The 19,188-nt window shown below is 40.8% G+C and overlaps 1 protein-coding gene across 2 annotated transcripts; it reads left to right on the forward strand.

Moving 5' to 3' along the window:
• The first annotated feature begins 451 nt into the window (after positions 1–451).
• LOC104255992 (leukocyte elastase inhibitor) lies at positions 452–9,277 on the forward strand. 2 transcript variants are annotated; one of them, XM_059836318.1, is made up of 7 exons: positions 452–480; positions 2,029–2,204; positions 4,179–4,316; positions 5,163–5,280; positions 5,872–6,014; positions 6,780–6,947; positions 7,693–9,277. In XM_059836318.1, the coding sequence occupies exons 2-7, from the start codon at positions 2,037–2,039 to the stop codon at positions 8,092–8,094; spliced, it is 1,137 nt and encodes a 378-aa protein (XP_059692301.1). In that variant the 5' UTR covers positions 452–480; positions 2,029–2,036; the 3' UTR covers positions 8,095–9,277. The 2 variants fall into 2 exon arrangements, with proteins under 2 accessions (XP_059692301.1, XP_059692302.1); XM_059836319.1 differs by lacking the exon at positions 452–480 and adding an exon at positions 1,073–1,324.
• Positions 9,278–19,188: the final 9,911 nt, after the last annotated feature.

Below are 19,188 nucleotides of genomic sequence, written 5' to 3' on the forward strand. Positions count from 1 at the left end.
GGGCTGGTGCTACGCACCCAAGGCCAGAACCGGCATTGTGGGTGGGGTGTGTTTCTGGGGGCCAGAGGGAGGGCTGATGGAGGAAGAACATCGGGTCACACCATAGGGACCCCCTCCGTGCTGTTGCTTTCTTTACGTTAAGAAAGTAAAGGTAACTGTGACCTAAAGTTGAGTGTAAATAGAGCAGCACGATGGGAAGAGAGAGGTGTGCTCCCCTGGGTGCCCCCGGTGCGCTTGTCCCGCGGGGCAAAAACCCCCAATCCTGTACCCTTCGTGCAGAAGGGGTTTGGTTTTTACTCACGCTCCCGAGGCGCCCTGCTCCTCTTCCCCGGGAAATCCAGGCCTTCCCCCGGGGGCCCCGGTGCGGGCAAGGCCGCGGGCTCCCACTCCCGCCCCCGCGGCCCGCCCTCGCCCGGCCCCGCCCCGCCCCGCCGGGGGCTCAGCGGTTACCGCAGCGCTGCTCCGCGCCGGCCCGCGCAGGTAGGCGGATGAGCGGCCCTTGGCCGCGCTGTGCCTCCGCGGGGCGGGAGGGGGTCGAGGGACCTCAGCTGCCGGGTGCTTTGTACAGGAACGGGGCGATAACGGGACGGAAAGCGGGAATTTTTCCTCCCCTCCGCCTGTGCACCCCCCGCGGCGGCGGGGTCTGCGCGGGGCGGCCGGCACCTCTCGGCCCTGGGGGGGGGGGGGGGGGGGGCTGTAAAATGGCTCGTTTCAGCGAAGCGCTTGCACAGGGCGGTGGTGTAAGTAAATGAAAGTAAAAGTACGCTTTTGGGTTTGTGTTTGGGGGGGTTTTGAGTGTGTGTTTGTTTAGCATAGAGCTAAAAGAACATTGCAAAGATGCAGGGTGTTTATCCATCTGGCAGTGGAAGCAGATATTTTGCAATTCCTGCAGAAAGACTGCTGGAAATTATACCCAAATTCTGGTGCAAACTCCTCCATGTAGTTGGGTCAGGATAGTACTTTTAACAGTACTACTGGGCTGCTGCCCTGATTGCTGGGGCAGATGCACAAACGCCTGCGTCTAAAATGAAACTTCTTGAGGAAACAAGCTAGAAACAGCCAAATCCGAAAGTCCCGCTGCAAGCAAGCAAAGAAAAGCTGGAATCGGAGCTGGGCGGGCAGGAAGGTTTTACAGCATCAGGCGGTACTGCCATTAGCCTTCGCACAGGTTTTTGCACCAGAGCCAGCCCTCGCACCTTTCACCCCACCCCGCTCCAAGGGCCTCCTAGGGAGCATCTCACCAAAGTGCATCACTGCTCCGGCTGCCCAGCGTCAGCCCCGAAGCTTTGTCTGTTCTGCACTTCGCCTCTGCCTTCGCTAGCCGGTACGTCACCTTCAGCTAACAAAAGCCCTGGCTCTCTGCCCGTGTGTTTAGGGCCGCTCAGCCCTGTCGGGACTCAGGTGCATTCGTACCTGGATGCAGCGTGCGGGTGGCTCGCTTGTTCTCGGCAGAGCAGGCTGGTGAAAATAGCGGTGCTTTACATTGCGGAAGGTAAGCGTATTAAGCCTTTGGCAGGATTGACACCTCTTTGTGGCATGGTTTGTGCCACAAAGACGGGCAGCTTGCTGAAAGGTGTCTAAATCTCCCCGAGCTGTTACTGTGAATGCTTTCTGTGCAGGATTGGGGTAGGAGACTTGTGGGGGGAAAGCTGCCTGAGTGAGCTCTCTGGGGCGTGCTGGCTCTGTGCGAGTGAAAGACTTCAACTTGTGCAATCCTGCCAGCACACATACATCCCATTTCAAGGTAGAAGGCAAGGAATTTTGTTTAAATAATATCTTTAAAGTTAGTGTGATAGGGAAGGTCGGGATATACAATTACATGGGGAAAAAAATACGCTTTTTCAATGTGACTGATATTGACTGATTTTTTTTTTGAAGAAGAAGAAGATGCACTGACGATTAAATTCTTGCTGTTTCTGTACCCAGCTGCAACCAGATTAATCCAGTCTTTACTCTGAGTCACACAAGGTTAGGTTAGGTTTTTGAAGAGTGTTTCCCGGCGTCCTTACTGACTGTATTATTTTTCAGCTATAACCATGGAGAACCTGCGTAATGCCAACAGCAGATTTGCACTCGATTTGCTCAGAAGGTTCAATGAGACCAACCCAACAGGAAATGTTTTCTTCTCGCCTGTCAGCGTCTCTGCTGCTCTGGCCATGGTCCTCTTAGGGGCCAAAGGTAATACAGAGGCACAGGTGCTGAAGGTTAGTTAAAAAAAAAAAAAATTCTCTTTTGCTTTATATTTATGTACATTAAAAATTGTTGTGTTTTAGAGGAGGGAAAATGAAAGGAGGGTATTACTTTTATGTGCTCAGGACAAGATTTCTGTCATGCTCACTGAGTCTTCCTCGGGCTTCTTTCTGCAGTTACCTTCTTCCTCCCCTGCGCCAGAGCCCTCTTTCCATATTTGCTATGGCCCTTGTTTCTCACTTAATTTCACCTATTCAGTTAATTCTTGAAGTAGGAAACTAATTTCATTAATTAATCAGTCTCTGTTTAAATTGGCTGGAGTTCCCAGCAGCAAGGCCTTACTAGTTTTTGTTAAGACATTTCAACAAAGAATTACTGCTTTGTAATACAAGGTTACAAATGGTATGCTTATTACTAATAATACTGTGTATTTTGTAAGAAACACAATAATAATATGAAGTTTTATATTTAAAGCATAAAAACTATGATAATACATTAGTATCAGTACCTCAGTAACAACTAGCACTTGGATACCTCAGAGGAGCTGAGCCTGCATGCTTATTCTTACCATAGCCTTAGGTTAGGTAGGATTGTTTAAATAACCTCATTATAAATTGCAAAAAAGGTGTATGTAGGAGCGTGCCAGTTTCCCCTGAGGCCTCCTGCACAGAAGGCACTCTGTCACTATTATTTTTCCCCTTTGTTAGGCTAACGCCCGCTAGTGCAAAAGGGCGTATGAGGCTTCTCATTGCAGTGATGATCGTGTACTTGCCTATGAATAATTTCACCTTTGTATTCTGGACTTTAGGAGGAACTGTTTTATACTGTTGAGTGGTGCTGTGCTTACTGAGTAAGACAATAAAATTACTTCCTCACTACTTTTACAAACAGACTTTGAACATATGTGCCATGTAATCAAACTGACAGCCCTGCCTAGGATAAACCTACTGACAGCAGAAATCACGCAAAAGGAACTTGGGGAAAAAAATGTGTTTCAGCGCAGTCACCTTCAATAATGCATGTTCCCATACCATAGTGCTTTACTTACAAAAACATAGCTCATTAGGGAGGCAGTGATTGATAACTGCCAAGGTCTGTTTGCAAGCCTACAGAAATTTGTTTCTGTCATCATAATCCTATTGTAAGTTGCCTCCATGATGTTTTTGCTGAGCTATTCACATGTACAGCACAGCTTGCATTAATGTGCACAGCAAGGCCTGACCGAAAACCCAGTGAGATTTCCTTTGAATCCACTGGCTGTTTCACAGCAGTCTTCCCTACTGAGAAATATATGATTTAAGTTTGAATGTGAATGAATGTCCCTGCTTTGGTCTAGTCTTCCCTGTCAATAAGATCTGGCAGCTCCTGCTGTTGTATCTGTAAGCCTTGGCTAGCCAGCTTGCCTGGGGGAAAGGAGGTACTGGTAAAGAGAAACTGCAATGATGGATTGATTTTTAAGATGATACAGGGTTTTTTTACATATATATAAAAGCAGTTATATTTTCATAAAACCATAAAAGATAATTGTTCTAAGTTTTCTTAAGACCTCACCTAGTTTTGATTGTATATTCTGAAAAGCAAAACCTCAGGTTCCTTTGGGCCAAAGCAGGAAGCAAGAAAGCTCAAGTGTCTCTATGGCATCATCTCTCTTTTCAGTTCCCCACCTGGGTATGAGTCCTTGTGCCCAGTGGTCCACGGAGGGGAGGGATGCAGATGTCACGCGGACAGGACTTGGGGTTATGATCAACTGCTTCAGCTGTGACTACATATAAACCAGGAGCTTAATACAAGTGGCTGACACAGGTGGCGTAGCACCAAGGAACAGTTTCATTCATTCTTTGAGGTTTACAGAGGTCTCTAAGCAGCTTCCAGCCTCTTCTTTTCTTTCTTCAACCTACCTACCTGCTGGATCAGACCCACCCTATAGATATACTGTATGTTCTTTTAAGACAGTGTTAGCAGCAGCTAGTTCTCTTCTGTTATTTCAGACGCTGCATTTTGACAAAGTTGAAGATACTCATTCAAGATTTCAGACTCTGACTGCGGATATAAACAGAAGCAATGCTCCCTATCTCTTACGGCTTGCCAATCGGCTTTTTGGAGAGAAGTCCTACAGCTTTTTGCCGGTACGCTGGTGCAGGTCGTGATGGAGTGATGGAACCTGGTGGGAAAATGCAGCTATTTATTTATGAAGTAAAAATTTTTCTAGGTATATTTCTAAATGTTACTGGTGTAACAAAACTGTTGCATACATGCATATGCATTTCCATATCTGTAGGCATCTGTGCATCTCACCTAAAGGATGTTACACAGTAAATCCTTTTCATTGCTTGTTCGGTTCTGCTGCTCTTGGGTTCAAGAGAAAAATCACTTGTCTAGGTTCTTAGTTTACAGTAACTATCACAACATCCCACTCTGTTGCAACCAGCTTTTTAGGATGCAACCAGCTCCGCGTCTGTTGCAACCAGGTTTTTCGGATGCAACCAGCTCTGTGACTGTTGCAATCAGCTTTTTAGGATTTTCATTGCTCTAGTACCATATTACTTAAATATTTTTGAAAACACTGCATTTATTTGGGAGGGGATGCCTAACATGTCTAAACAACATGCCTCTTCACCAGTGAATTATACCTTTGTGTGTACCTAGGTTGCTATTTTTATCCCTCTTCAGCTCTTTCAGAGAGTTTTGTTTTATCCTAGCTGTGCTTGAGCCTGTTTCAGGAGAATGACAGGTAAATATTGCAACACCTGCAGTAAGTACCCCATTAGCTGTATATGTGGCAGATGTACTATGAGGCTTACTCTGAGGGGAAGAAAAAAAAAACAACCCCAGAAACCACCCAGGCAGTGCATTGTTAGAGCCCCGCCTCAGACTGGGTGATAATCTGTTTGACATGCACCTTCTCTACATCATAAAGAGATGTTTTCTTACCTGCATGCAATGAAAGCTATTCTTATCGTTCCAAAATCTAGGATTTCCTGACTAATACTCAGAAATTATATGGAGCTGATTTGGCTACAGTTGATTTTCTTCAGGCTTGTGATGAAGCCAGGAAAGAAATTAACCAGTGGGTAGAGGAAAAAACTGAAGGTAAACTACTTTGGTTAATGAAGTAACTGGTAGTGTTTCATACTTGGGGAGCAGGAATAGGCTTTATTTTCTGCTGCCTTTTTAGAACAGTTTAATTTTGCCCTGGGATATTCACTTGATGCGTTGACAGAACCGGAAAATACCTAAGCAAGACATTTAAACAGTTCCATAAGTCCTGAGACTTTTCCATTTTTTATGTTCAGGCCAATGAGTGCGGGAGAGATGCCTAAACAGAGGTTTGTACTGTTGGAGAATTTGTTTTAGACAGTCCCAGTCCATATTGTCTATGTATTTCTAAATCCAGTAAGCCTAAATGTGGGTGTTTTCTAGTTCTTGTACGATGAGCATGATAAGTCATATGTGACAGTTCAAGCTAAAAATATTACATTTTCATCAAATTACTGTATATCAAAAGTTATAGTAGTGTGTACTATTAAAAAGTATGGTGACGTAAAGAGACTTTATTACAGGAATGGACTAGTGTTATATATTTGTAGTATTTCTATGGCATCAGTTTCTTCATGTATGTTTTATATGCCAGCAACTTATTACAAGATTTTGTTGTGACTTTTTTTTCTGCCCCCTCTAAAGGTAAAATCCCTAATCTGCTGTCTGAAGGCTCAGTTGATAACATGACCAGGCTTGTACTGGTGAATGCTATTTATTTCAAAGGGAACTGGGCAGAGAAATTTAAAGAAGCCAACACCACTGACATGCCATTTCGGTTAAATAAGGTAATACAGATACGTCTTGGTAGTATATATCTAACAAAAAGGTCAAATAAGACAGGTGCTAAAGTGAAGCTTTGCTTACAGATAAAATAATAATAAAAAAATAAATAGAAAGTCTTGCATTAATGTTTTCAGTTCACCCAAAGGGTTTTTAATTGATTTTAGTATTTTTCTGTATTCAGCAAGCTATTTGTTCTCTTACTTACTGGAATAGTATCAGAGACAATTCTCACGTATAGATTAGGACCTGCCTGTGCCTAGCATAGTTTCTGTCTGCTAGCAGTTTCAGCTGCTATGAACTGTGCCTGTTAGTGATGCTAGGTGAACAGTATTAGAATGATTGCACATTTTGGTTAAGCCCCATTTTCTTGTTCTGTATTCTGCTTATGTTAACAGCTTTACAAGATACTGTATACAGTCATCTGCTTTATGTTGAACAGAGGTGATCTTCGTTGACATTTAACATTGTCATTTTTGGGGCTAGAACAATATAAAGGTAGAGCAACTAAAAGAAATTGTTTTAGTTTCTGTGAGGACTGTGCTATAGAAGCCAAAGGAGAACCAAAGATAGTACAAACTCAGTATGTCTTCAGAAGAAACTGTTATTAAACAGGCAGTCAGGAGCCTGACGAATGCAGTTCTATAATCACCTGATATAATGGAGGAAGAGTTTTTGCAAGAAGGCAATTTTTAACTTACTTGTTTCCTATCAGTTCTTTAAATTAGTATTTTCTTAACTGTTACTTTTGGTACCTTTTATCCATCTAGAATGAAAGAAAGACGGTGAAAATGATGTATCAGAAAAACAAATTTCGTTTTGGGTATATCCCTGAAGTGAAGATCCGTATTTTAGAGCTGCCTTATGATGGAAGAGAACTTAGTATGATCATCCTGTTACCTGATGAGATTGAAGATGACTCCACTGGACTGCAGAAGGTGACCCATCTAACCTAATGTGGTTATTTAATGGATAGGTTCAGCCATTTGTAATTAAAGCCTTAATGAACCCATGTTCTCAGAGCCCCATATCTATCAAGCATATTTTTAGACAAGGCCCTACTAGCACTGCAATAAAGAATATGTGCATGTGCTGCATCAGGAAGAGAAGTTGTGTTCTGGTTCTGTAGCTGGTGTTTATCTGTCCTTTGGCTTGCTGAACTGAACCATGAGGGAGACTGCGAAAACATAGTTAACTATGAGAATTAACTTGCCTTGCTTATTTTTTTTAATGACAGAACTTCTCTTTCATTACCTTTGAAATTCTTTGTTTTCTTAGCCTTAAAGTAGTGAGATTGTTCTCCATTAAATGACCAGGAACACATCAGCCTCTTCAAGCTCTCTGATGATTATTTTTGTTACTTTTTTTTAATTATGTAATTCCATTTAGTTACATTAAACAGTAAGAATGACTGGGCTTAGTTGCTATCAGTGCATGTTTTTCTCTTCTGTACATTTCAGCAAGAAGCAAATGTCTGCATTACTTTGTAAAGTAAAAACTGCACTGACTCCGCTTAATAGCATTTGTTTGATCTATGTGGAGCTATCAAAGGTATGGGTATGGTCATTTTTGTATAGTTGCTTTATAGTTGTATAGTGCTTTATAAAGCCTTGTATATGTTACTGAAAATGAAATATTTCTACATTGGTGATATGTAATGATCTCTTGTCTTTTCAATTCTAGCTGGAAAAGCAGCTTACCTTAGAGAAGCTCCAGGAATGGACATGTCCAGAACATCTGTATTCCACTGATGTTCATGTGCGTTTGCCAAAGTTTAAGCTAGAAGAAAGCTATGACCTTAAATCAGATTTAGCCGCTATGGGCTTGTTGGATGTATTTGACAGTGGCAAGGCTGACTTGTCAGGAATGTCAGGGGCACGTGACCTCTTTCTCTCTAAAATCGTCCACAAGGCTTTTGTAGAAGTGAATGAGGAAGGCACGGAAGCTGCAGCTGCCACTGCTGGCATTGCTATGCTCTGCATGGTTATGGAAGAGGATTTCAATGCTGACCATCCTTTCCTTTTCTTTATTCGCCACAACCCAACGCAAAGCATACTTTTCTTTGGCAGATATGCTTCTCCATAAAAGAGAACTTAGCATTTGCAAACCAGATCTTGCTGTAGTCAATGAAAGCTTTGCTCCCAAATGAGTTGGATTTTGAGGTGGAAAGTTAATGCTCCTGTCTGGAGTTCCTAGTAACTTTGACTGAGATTCTACCTTTCCCATTAAAACAATCCCAGAGAAACTGAGGAGTAATTTGTTTTTCTTTCTAGAGATTGACATAATCTTAGGAAAACCTTGACTGTAGGCAGAAGAAATATTTTGAAATTGGACTAGAAACAGAAGTACTCTTAGAAGAAATTTGTGTCTTTTAAAGCACAGGATTACCCCGTATGCATCCTTGCATGGGTTTCTCTGTGTTGACAGCCCCCTTTTGTGATAACTTTCAATATTCTAGCCATTCCTTGTGCATGTATACTAGGATGTTCTTGCAAAGCTATTCCTCCCCTAAAGTCTTGCTTTTCAAAGATAGCGTAATAAAGTAACTTCTGGGAACCAAATGGCATGTTCCTGAACAGCTGGGTTTACCCAGTTCTGTCATGAAATAGAAGGTCAGATAACATTTGTTTAGAGATGTCTATTAATAGAGAAAGGATTTAAGCTATTTAAACAGAAGTAACCCCTTCAACTTATTAGCCAGAAAACTTGCAATACAGCTTTTGAATGAGGAGGAGAGAAGAAATGAGTAACAACTTTAGGTGACATGTTTAAAGAGGATTTTTAAAATTTATAGTCTGGTGCCATTTTAGTTAGTGAAAATGTGTCAGGGCTTAGAGGTTTTAGGTGCTTGAAGCTAATGGGTGCCTTTCTGCAAGTTCAGAAGCTTTCAATATGACATTAGGCTCTGGCCAGAACCTACGTGATCCTCAAAAAAATACTTCAGCTTCCCAGAAGATGACTGTATAATCTGCAATCAATATCTGATATGTCTCTTTGTATATAAAGATCCAACATCTACTGAGCTGACTTCCACTAGCTCTTTGTACACAAACCTTCTGTACTGTACAACAGCCTTATGCTTGCGGGCCACTGTAATTACATATTCTGTGTTTATTTCTGGAGGTTATTTGCTTGTATTGTGTATATCTTGAGCACTGTAACGTTTACCTTTACAACCTCAGTTCTAAGTGGGGCACAATAATTTCTGTGATTGCAAACTGTATATTAATTTTGTCTTTAAGCAACAAATAAAAGTCTTGTGTTCAAAGTGGAAATTTCTGCATACAATTTAGTATTTCAGAGTACAAAAATAACTATCTACCCCAAGGCCAGCTCCAAAGAAAACCACTGGTGCAGCAGGTGTGACCAGCTGTATGAAGTCCTTGACCTGTTCAGGGTAGGTGAAAATACTGAAAACCAAATTACTCTGTAGAAGAGATGATTGCGTGAACCATGAGCTTCCCCTGGAAGTGTGATGACCCCAGCTGCTAGCACCTATAGGGAACAGGGAGAGAGTAACGGTTTATATGAAATGACACAAGCACTTGGTCTGCACATTAGTAAACATGTTTCCGTGTGTTAGCAATAACTCGGTTGCAAAGGCTCTGGTAAATTTGTAAAGGAAAGCGTGTATTGCAGATGTGAACGTAACCCTTTCTATGCTGAATGCTTTGAAAAAACAATGAAAATAATCGAGAAAAATACTAGCACAAAACCCATGTAAAAATTTGGAATGGTTTGACGGTTCATTAGTTCTGGGTTTCTGGGCCTTCATCTTCAGCCTTTTAGCAAATAAAGCTGCTGCTGCTGCCATAGATGGGTTTTCACTAAGGAAGGCTCAAAAACTCTGTTGTAATTACATCCTTATCTTTATATGCTTAAACTCAGTCAATACATGCAAGATATATGACGTCTGAAGGCTTTTAGGGCTATACTTACCATGAGATCAGAAGAAAGATAAAACCTTGCATAATAGTACAAATGAGCATAGTTTTATGAGGAGACTTAAGTATTTCTTTATTACTTTGGTCTCAGTATTCAGAAACAACTATTACATTGAGACACATTTGGCTTTCTACAGACAGGATGCACAAAATAAAATCTCAGCAATAAGAATCTCAATAAAGTCATCATTTGCGTCACGTTCAACCATTTTAAAAAAAACAGTAAACCTACTGGCAAATATTCCCCTCCCATAATTCATGTTCCACAGTAAGACCACGGTGGGTGTTTTTCCTTAATACTTTTTTTCTGTGCTCCTGTCAGAACAAGTTACTGACAAGGGCTGACTCCAACAGGGAAAACTGGAATGCCAACTATATTCACATTTCTGAAAAATAAAATGCTGCTTCAACTAGCTCATGCAAAGGACTTTATTTTTAGAAATACTGAATGAATACAGGTCTCACTGCATTCAAAGCATTGTTATTTTTTCAGTATGACATGTTTTAACTGAAGACCAAGGAAGAAACTGTCATTTTAATGAGTTAAAGAAAGATACAACATGCAAGATGAGAGAATGTCACATCAGAAGTCTCAATATAAAATCAGGAGCCTAGACTTAGTCTTAGCTAAGTAGCAGTCATAAATCCGCACACCAGACATACAAAAAATACTTCTCATATACAAAATCTTTTGTTTATATCAACCTAGGAGACTGCAAGATTAGAAAGTCAGACTGACTGCAGTTAAATTTCCTTGGAGAGGCCCTATTACGCACTTGAGCATGAACTTCACTGTTCAAAACCAATTTGCAACAGGCTGCTCGTTTGAGAAGACAACATGGGAGTTTCTTCCAGTGGAAGAGAGAATTATAGCAGATGGAATTCACTCTCCATTTTGGTCTCTCCTAAGCAGACCAGGCTTTATAACAATCCAAAACTCAGAGCAGTATTTGCTCACTGTGATGTGATTAGTAAGCCAGACTTTGTACTACTGCTTACATAGACTCTTTATGATAGCCCTTTGATTTCAGTAATTTAAAAAGAAAAAAACACCACCCACCACCACCATTTGGCTGCTTTCTATCTGATTCATACAGTTTAAGTTGCTCTTCCCAGAAAGTAAATAGCATAGTGTAGATAAGGAGGACAGTTATCTCTGTTTTAAATCACCTTATCCTAGAGACAAATTTACATAGATGAATTAACTCAGAGCATGTTTAGTAATACTTTCACTGTTAAATGTTTTTATGTATTTATATATGACCAAAATCCTGGTAAAGTACATACATAAACCTGATCAAGTCCCCAGATGTCTTGGAGACACATATTTGTCTTGATTTGTTAATATGGTTTCATTAGACAGGAATAAGACCAGTGCAATTCACTTGAACCTTTGAGATAAAAAGGTGCAACTGAAATCAGAAACTGGCTTTTGACTTTTTTTTTTACTGTCACGAACCTGCTAGCTCTGTCATGTCATCTTATGGTACCAACTAAATACATATTCTTATCCATATTCATTAAGGGTCCTATGCAATCCCTCACTGCTTAGTAACAATTAAAAGATGAAAACCACAGGCAAAATCCTGGAGAGCACAACCTGTATGGAAACATGCTGAACATACACAGTGGCTGCTGGCAATTCAGATGGTAAGTTCATCACATCAGCCAGAAAATGTTGTATCTTCAGGTTAAACAGAACTTCAAACAACCAGTTTGTATAAATACTTTTATTTTTAAGCCATATCGTGGAAAATGGTAGACAGCCTTTTTGGCTAAGAACTTTTCTTCCAACACATGAGAGAAAACACTACAGAAAAAGGAAAAAAAATGCAGCCTAGAGGTTAACTGAGGATTTAAACTCTTTGTGTATGGAAAACAGTACAAGAAAACGAAAACAGAAGTCATGATTTCATATAAATATTTAGTCTAAAAGCCTGGACAACTCCTTAGCAGCTACATCGTCCGGTTTTTTTATCTGTGAGAGTCAAGCGAGCTAAATAATGAAAACAATGTTAGTGAGATAATTTTCTAAAAACTGCAATGAAATTAATTCAGGGCATTATTTAATTTATTTAATTAATGTTTTTGCTCTTGCCATCTGTATCTTTGACATTGGTATGTTACTATTGGGAGACTATTCAATACACGTGTATTAAATTCCCCAGCATGGGCTATGGCGTGGCCTTTCTCCTGGTCTGCATTACTTCTTAGTGGAACAACTTACAGCAAAGAAAAAGAGATCATGGTATGGCGGATTTTGATGGCGTGCCTTACAGTGGAAGCAACTGTCACCTGATGGGTCACAAGTCTCATCCCCAGTTTTTTGGTGACAATGCAATATGTGGTATTTCCTTAAAGCTCTACACTCTGAAGATAAATAAATACACCAGTATATAAGCATGCAATCCTTAAGAGATCATTCTTGCCCTTAAGTGAGCTTCAAAAGGCAAGCCCCAGGCACTCAAAAGCCAGAAAACAAAGAAATATACTTCACTATTTTTTAATTTCACTCTTTCATCTTGTGCTTTTGAAGCAATTTGACTAGGAGATTGGCTTCTGTTTCAGAGGGACAGGAAATGGTGCGGCGTGAAATGTTCATTTGTGAGTGCATCTGGTCCTGATGACCTTTCAATGGAGCATGGAGTTCTTCAAAGAGTCGAGATGACCCTCTTTAGATGGAATATAAAAGAGATACACATCAGTGGGAGGGAGAGCAGGGAGCAGCCACTCTGTTTCCAGTGTAGCATCTTGCTAATTACAATAGGGAGGAAGGGAAAAATAAATAATACTTTGCTTGGAAAGAGGCTATGAGGCACAATGGCTTTGAAACTTTAACTTCTTGTTGCCAACATTTTAGTAGCCCGTTAGACTGCACTGTTTGATGGAGCTGTCCTGAGGGGCACAATCTCTTTTGATACAGGACTGACAGAAAAACCTACTGGGGGCTGAGGAATGGAAAAGCACCTCTGAACATTTTGCCAAGCTGTGCCGCCCTCTGAAGGCAAGCACATGCTGCTTAGATTTACTCCAGGATTGGCAAAGATATCCTGACTAACACTGCTCTGAAATTAGGGCATAAGAGGAGACAAGTGATAGTTTCCAAGGAAAGGGAGGAGTAGTGGAAAGAGATGAGCACAAGGCATCATACACAGTGTACACAGTAAACTCAGGTGCAAGGAAAAATATTAGTATGCATCCACCTCATATACCAGGTGAGCTGTTGGCTTCACTTGTTAGCAACATCCCCTGGCCTAGAACACTTGCAGGGTCATATGTCCTGTGTATTAGCCACCCCACGAGCACTTAGTGAATCCCATTAGCACTTTGGCTCTTGTCCTGTAACGTGGCAGGAAACCTGCAGAGCCCCAGCCACCCTCTGCGACCTTCTGGTGATGGGAGAGACCAGGGACCAGGGCCCACTGGGGAGTTCATCTCAGCGATGAGTAAAACTGACCTAGGTTCCTAGCCAGACTATTTTTGCCACTGGGAAATTATTAATGAAGTCTCCATAGTAAGGTCAGCAGGTTCTACTTACTATTTTTTTTCTTTTGGTAGGGAAAAATGCGAAACAGTACAAAGAACCACAGGAAACTCACCATATACATGGAAAAAGCAATTGTGACCAATGCAGGAGCAGCTTGGTCAAACCTCCTTCCCCTCTTCCACATCAACTAAACAACACACAGTTTATGGAAACCCAGGACTCTGTCTCACCCCACGCTACACCTACGCAGCTCCCTTCTTGCAGGCTGAACTCATCTCAGTGGTAGGCATGGGGATCAGGGAGGGAGGACTCACCACTGCTGTTCTGCTCTGTCCTGAAAGAGCTGCTTTGTGGGGACCTGTCCCAAAGCTCCCATCCCAATTCTGTGATGCCTCCTCACTCCATTACTCCTCCGTGTAGATTCAGTTACATTTGTGCAATCAGGAGTCCTATACCCCTACTTCCACCTCAGCCCACATGTTCCCCCACACAGGGCTCTAAAGCTCCCAAGTGAGCACCAGACAAGATCCCTTGCTCAAATCTATGGGTTATGAAAACTTTCTCTATCCTGGACTTGTATAGAATCAAAGTCCATTAACTTTTCAGGGTGACCCTATCATGACCACATCTTGCCTTATTTCTCCATATGCCTTTCAGAGGACTAGCAGGATAAAAATACCAATCTAATTAATTACTGCATTAATTCAAGCAACAAGAAAGTTCCAACCAAACAACAAAAACAAGTGAATTATGGGTTAAAAAGAAAAACATGCTAATTTATTTAAACGAAGCTTGTCCGAAAGTCTTGCTCATCTTTAGAAAGACACTTCGCTTAAAGCTTTCAAAAACTGTAAGTATTATGGGCTTCTGGGCTTCATCAGATGCCGCAGAGAGATACCAAGCCTACTGCCAGTTTTATAACCCATTGTTTAGACAAGACAGGGCAGCTGCTGACCAAAACCTTTGGCAATGTGTGTCCAACCCCAGAAGAGAATAGTTGTGGCATGTTTTACAGCTGAATTATCTTGGTAGTTTCGATTTCTTGAAATATATAAAAGCTAACATTACCAAGAATAAGAGTCTGAAATGTATCGCTAGTAATTCTAAACCTGTCTTCACGCTTTGCTGGTATTCTTCATCACTAAATCCCATGCCCAGCATACTCCACAAGCATGCACCAGGAATGTCCTCTAATATCTGACCCAAATAGCAACACTTCATGTCCTCCAAATACTAGCCCAGCAGAATAAAATAAAACCATGTTTTTGTTATGGTCTTCAGTCTGTGTTAGTAATTAAATAATTGAGTTAAACTGGTCTTGAAAAAACAATTATAGCCCATTAATGGGTTATAACTAATCAATATATCTTCTGTTCGAGGCGATGACTTCTCATATGCATGCCACAGAATGTAAATGCTAATATCTAAGCCCTCACAGATATGGAAAGCCTTACTTCTTGCATTAGTACATGTATGACCCTGGTCAGTCACTTTGCATTTAATCTCAGAGCTCCTTGAGTGATCATCTTCTGGCTATCATACACTGTTATCATGAAAGGCTGTGGAAAAGTTTTAGGAAGTGTGAGAAACTCTTCCCCTTCAAGTACAATTTTTGGTGTCATATATTTTATGATTCTAGTACTACCCTAAAGGTCCTCATCTGTTTTTTTTTCAAAAGTTAGTTAATCTTTCTTATGGGGCAGACACTGTAATTACTAATTAAAAAAAAAATTAGTCATCTTATGATTTCAGCTGTCCCAGTTGTTTTATACCAGATAAAACACAATGCCCCTGCTAGACAGCTGAGAGACTTAACAGTTTACAGTTTATGGTTTACAGTTATGGTATCTTCTCTGTAATATGAGGAATAAGGAATAATCCTTTGTGGGTACTTAATATAACAATCTTCTGCAACTTCTGTTGTTGCATAACTTGTCTGTAAAATTACAAGAAAGACAATGCCTACATCTCCATCCCCACATACCCATTTAAGCCATACCTTATCTATTAGTATAGAATATTTCATTTATTACCTTCATGACATATCTGACCTAAACATTTTTTTCCTGCAGTTTTTAGAGAATTTGCAATTTGGTCCATGAACAGGCATAACCTCATCATCAGTAGGGGACTGCGGAGAATAGATCCCTTATCTTTTTTCCTTAACATCACAGCACATTATGAAATAATATTTATGTATCATGTCACATATTGTAGATGGCGGTGTGAGTTGGTAGATGAGGAAAAGACCCAGGCTCCGCACAGGGCTATGGGTCTTTGTCTCCTTCCAAATAACAGGAGGAGGACTGCCAAGTCAGAGAAAACTGGCAGTATAGCACTGTATGGATAATGCACGAGTGCTTAAGGGCAATGGTGGCTGAAAGGAGCACGGACTAAGTACTTACAACAGGAGAACCACAGTCTATTCACACCAGGGCAGAAAAATCTGTATTTGCTTGAACCACAATTCATATCGATTACAGAGAATGCGTAAGTATTACCCCTAGACTGTCTTCCACTGGAAACCCAAGGTATTTGTTGTAAAGACTATACAGCATTGTTGCAGGTTCCCGTCACCTCCAGCTCGTGCTTCTATTGATGCAGAAATTTTTAGGCCACACTTAAGGGGACATACAGCTACAGTCAGTAACTGCTTTTAAATTACTTTGTCTTACCTGCAGGATTTCTCAGTGCCTCACTTCCCACTCTCTCCATACAGCAGCATATGTTAATTTTCATCATTTCAGCCACAAGCTCAGCAATGCCAATTTTCTTCCTCTGCACTTTCCCTGCAGGACAGAGACAGGACCATCACGGGAGCACTAAGAACACAAGAGAGGCTGTCTCTGTTTGCAATTTTGCAGTGGCCTGCAAGCAAGTTAGAGGAGATACTGCAGAGAAAATAATAATCTCTGCGCAGCTGGACTGGCTACAGCCTCTATCACCACAGGATTTTTTGGCTGACAGAGACTCTATCAGCTAAACTCCAAGTCTTTGCTGAGTGCAGATCACCACAGAGGATTTTCATCAGGTCCACCTTGAATACACCAAGCTACTCCAGAACAGAGGGTGCTAGAGAGGCATACAGGGCAAAACACACCATTATTGTTCTGCAGAACTTCTATGCAACTTTTGCTGTAACAGCTAGGACACAATTTGTTGTAACAATGGAAGTTTGATCAAGTCTTAAATAACTAAAAGAAAAGCTGTAAATAGAAAGTTAAGGTTTTGAGTAAAGATTTCTGTCAACCGCAGGCAAGAAACTATGGTCTGGGGTTTCCCTTGGGTAAAACTATGGTGAATTAGATTTGAGCATTAGTAGGTACTAGCAAAGTTAAGAAAATCTAGTGAGGTTATCCCATTCTTTTTGCTAATAGAAGAAAATAAGAATGGAAAAATACCTCAGACCGCATTAGCCTAACAATTCCAACTGCCAGTTGCGTCACAGGGAAGCACACCAACCTCTCGTATACCTGTAAGACAAAGAAACATCTTTAAGTTTACCAATCTATTGATTTGATTTGTTTTGCAAGCTGTGGTCAGCTTGCAAATCATGGGCCATTTAAAGAAATATTTACATCAACTCTCTGTGTCTTAAGAATAAAATGAACATTGGTTGATAGCACAAGTAATTTTGCCAAGAGTATTTTGGATTAATATAATCCATGCTTTCACCTCTGTTCCCATCTTTCTACGTATCTTGAAAGGGCAGACACAAACTCAGAGAAGTACCCCGCTAAACCATCCTCCTGTGAAGAAGAGGGGTACTTACCTGAGGAAGGAGAACACATAGCAATGTTTAAAGAATCTGACTCAAACCCTTGAACAGTACACAGTCATGCAATCAAGTTTAATTTCTGAAACATTTCAGTTACACCATGATCCTTGATTTAAGTCCTACATTTTTGTCATGCAGAACTTAACATGAAGACTGCCAAGCTGGGACCCTCACAAAAAAATTAATCTCCAATACAAATATGTTTTGGTCAAGAGAAGACAGTAATCAGAAAGTTTCTTCATGGACTATTACCATAAGGTTTTGCAGGTTGTATACTGAAAGCCTTCAATCAAGGCCAACAACCAGCAATCTATCTTGAAACATAAGGAGCAATCAGCTGAATTTCCTGCTGCAGGGAAGTTGAAGTTGGCTTCCTGACTTGGAACTGCATCCTCAGACCACAGAACTCCTCATCCGCGGAAGTTGCTCTGAATGAACTCCAGATGCGCAGTTGTGGCATCCCCTTTGATCTAAGCTCCCTACAGTACCAAATACCTCTGCTGTCAAGAAATACCTGCCTGCAATTTGTGTATACCAGGTAGCTGACCAGCAGGTGGCTGGGTTGTATCACGTGTATAGCTCGAGAGAGGTGCAAAGAGCTTGGTATGGCTTCAGTGCAAACCAGTTTTCTTCCTTTGCCCAAAAATGAAATATTTATTTACAAATTTAATTAGGTAGCTGAATACAAGTTTTTAAAAACTGTCAAATGCAATAATGTAAATGTGAAATGAAGCATCAGTCATTGTTCAGCCAACACACTGGAAAAAACCAAATGATTCAGTATTATTAAAAAAGACATTAGAAAAAAAAAATCTGTGGTAAGTAGTCCTTTTGGAGGACAGTTAGTAACCTTCTGACACCTCTCAGGGAAGTCAGGAGAGCCACCTCCTTCTTTTAGCAGGACTGTAGCATTCCTAGTTGAACACCAAAAAGATCAGAAGCTGTACATAAAGCACTAAGTTTTGACCTCATCACATTTCATAAACTAAGGAAGATCAGGACAAGAATCCCTGAAGTCCATCAGGTAGCCAGAATAGGCCCAGTTACAAAGGTATATGGGGTATGCAGTAGGCAAATCCTGAGTAGCTACCAGGCAAATCCAGCTGTAACTGTGCTGCGCTGTTGTGTAGGTAGCAATTTTCAGTCAAGACATACATCCTCATCACTGGTGGCCAGATTACTCCATGGCACTTTGACAAGTGTGGACAGTTGTTCCAGTGGCTCCTCAGCATTTCAGTAATGAAAATCTTCTTTGCTAATTATCTGCTGTAATTCTAGCCAAACATGGTCCTTTTCTGCTACCCAAATGCTAGTTAGCACAGTCATATGCTGTTTTAGCAGCTGCTGGCTTTTCAGCACACTGGACCACTGCACACTTAAGAAGGATTGAGGAGAAGAAAAATAATCAACACTTAAGTGAAGGAATGTTGTCAACATCAGGGACACTGCCATGACCGTACATTCCACTTACTGAAATGTTCAGCCAACAGCAATCTTGGATGTGGGTATCTTTTCAGTAGGAAGAGGAAGCCAAACTCTATTACAACAGCAGGAAGTAAATTTGTGTCTCTCTGCTTTCCAATTCAAAGCAATTGGAATTCCTGAAGCACAACTGGAAATATATGAGCGTGTTTCACTACCAGGAATCTGCTTTCCAAAAGCACTTCCCAAAATGTCGTCACACAATAGAAATTTTAAGCGATACAACTTCAAAAACTAGCATAATTCAGCTAGTTTCATGACTATTCTACTTCCAAAATGATTTAAACTTCCTCTGGAAAGTAGGAATGATAAAATCAAAGGAACCTCAAACTTTCAAACCCACACTGCTATCATAAGAATATTCAAACAAATGCATAGACACTATTTTTAACAACTTTATTGGTTTAATAAATGTTGTTGTAGAAAATTAGTCTCTGGAACATCCTAAGAGCAAGAATTACACTGTAATTATATTTTGTTTACTGTAT

Source organism: Gavia stellata, chromosome 3 (genome assembly GCF_030936135.1).
Source record: "Gavia stellata isolate bGavSte3 chromosome 3, bGavSte3.hap2, whole genome shotgun sequence".
NCBI classification, from domain to species: Eukaryota; Metazoa; Chordata; class Aves; order Gaviiformes; family Gaviidae; genus Gavia; species Gavia stellata.

Excerpts from the sequence above, each read along its gene's own strand:
- LOC104255992 (XM_059836318.1), top strand. The coding sequence starts at position 2,037 with ATGGAGAACCTGCGTAATGCCAACAGCAGATTTGCACTCGATTTGCTC. Across the intron at positions 4,317-5,162 it reads AGTCCTACAGCTTTTTGCCG|GATTTCCTGACTAATACTCA; the intron begins GTACGCTGGTGC and ends TCCAAAATCTAG. Across the intron at positions 6,948-7,692 it reads ACTCCACTGGACTGCAGAAG|CTGGAAAAGCAGCTTACCTT; the intron begins GTGACCCATCTA and ends TTTCAATTCTAG.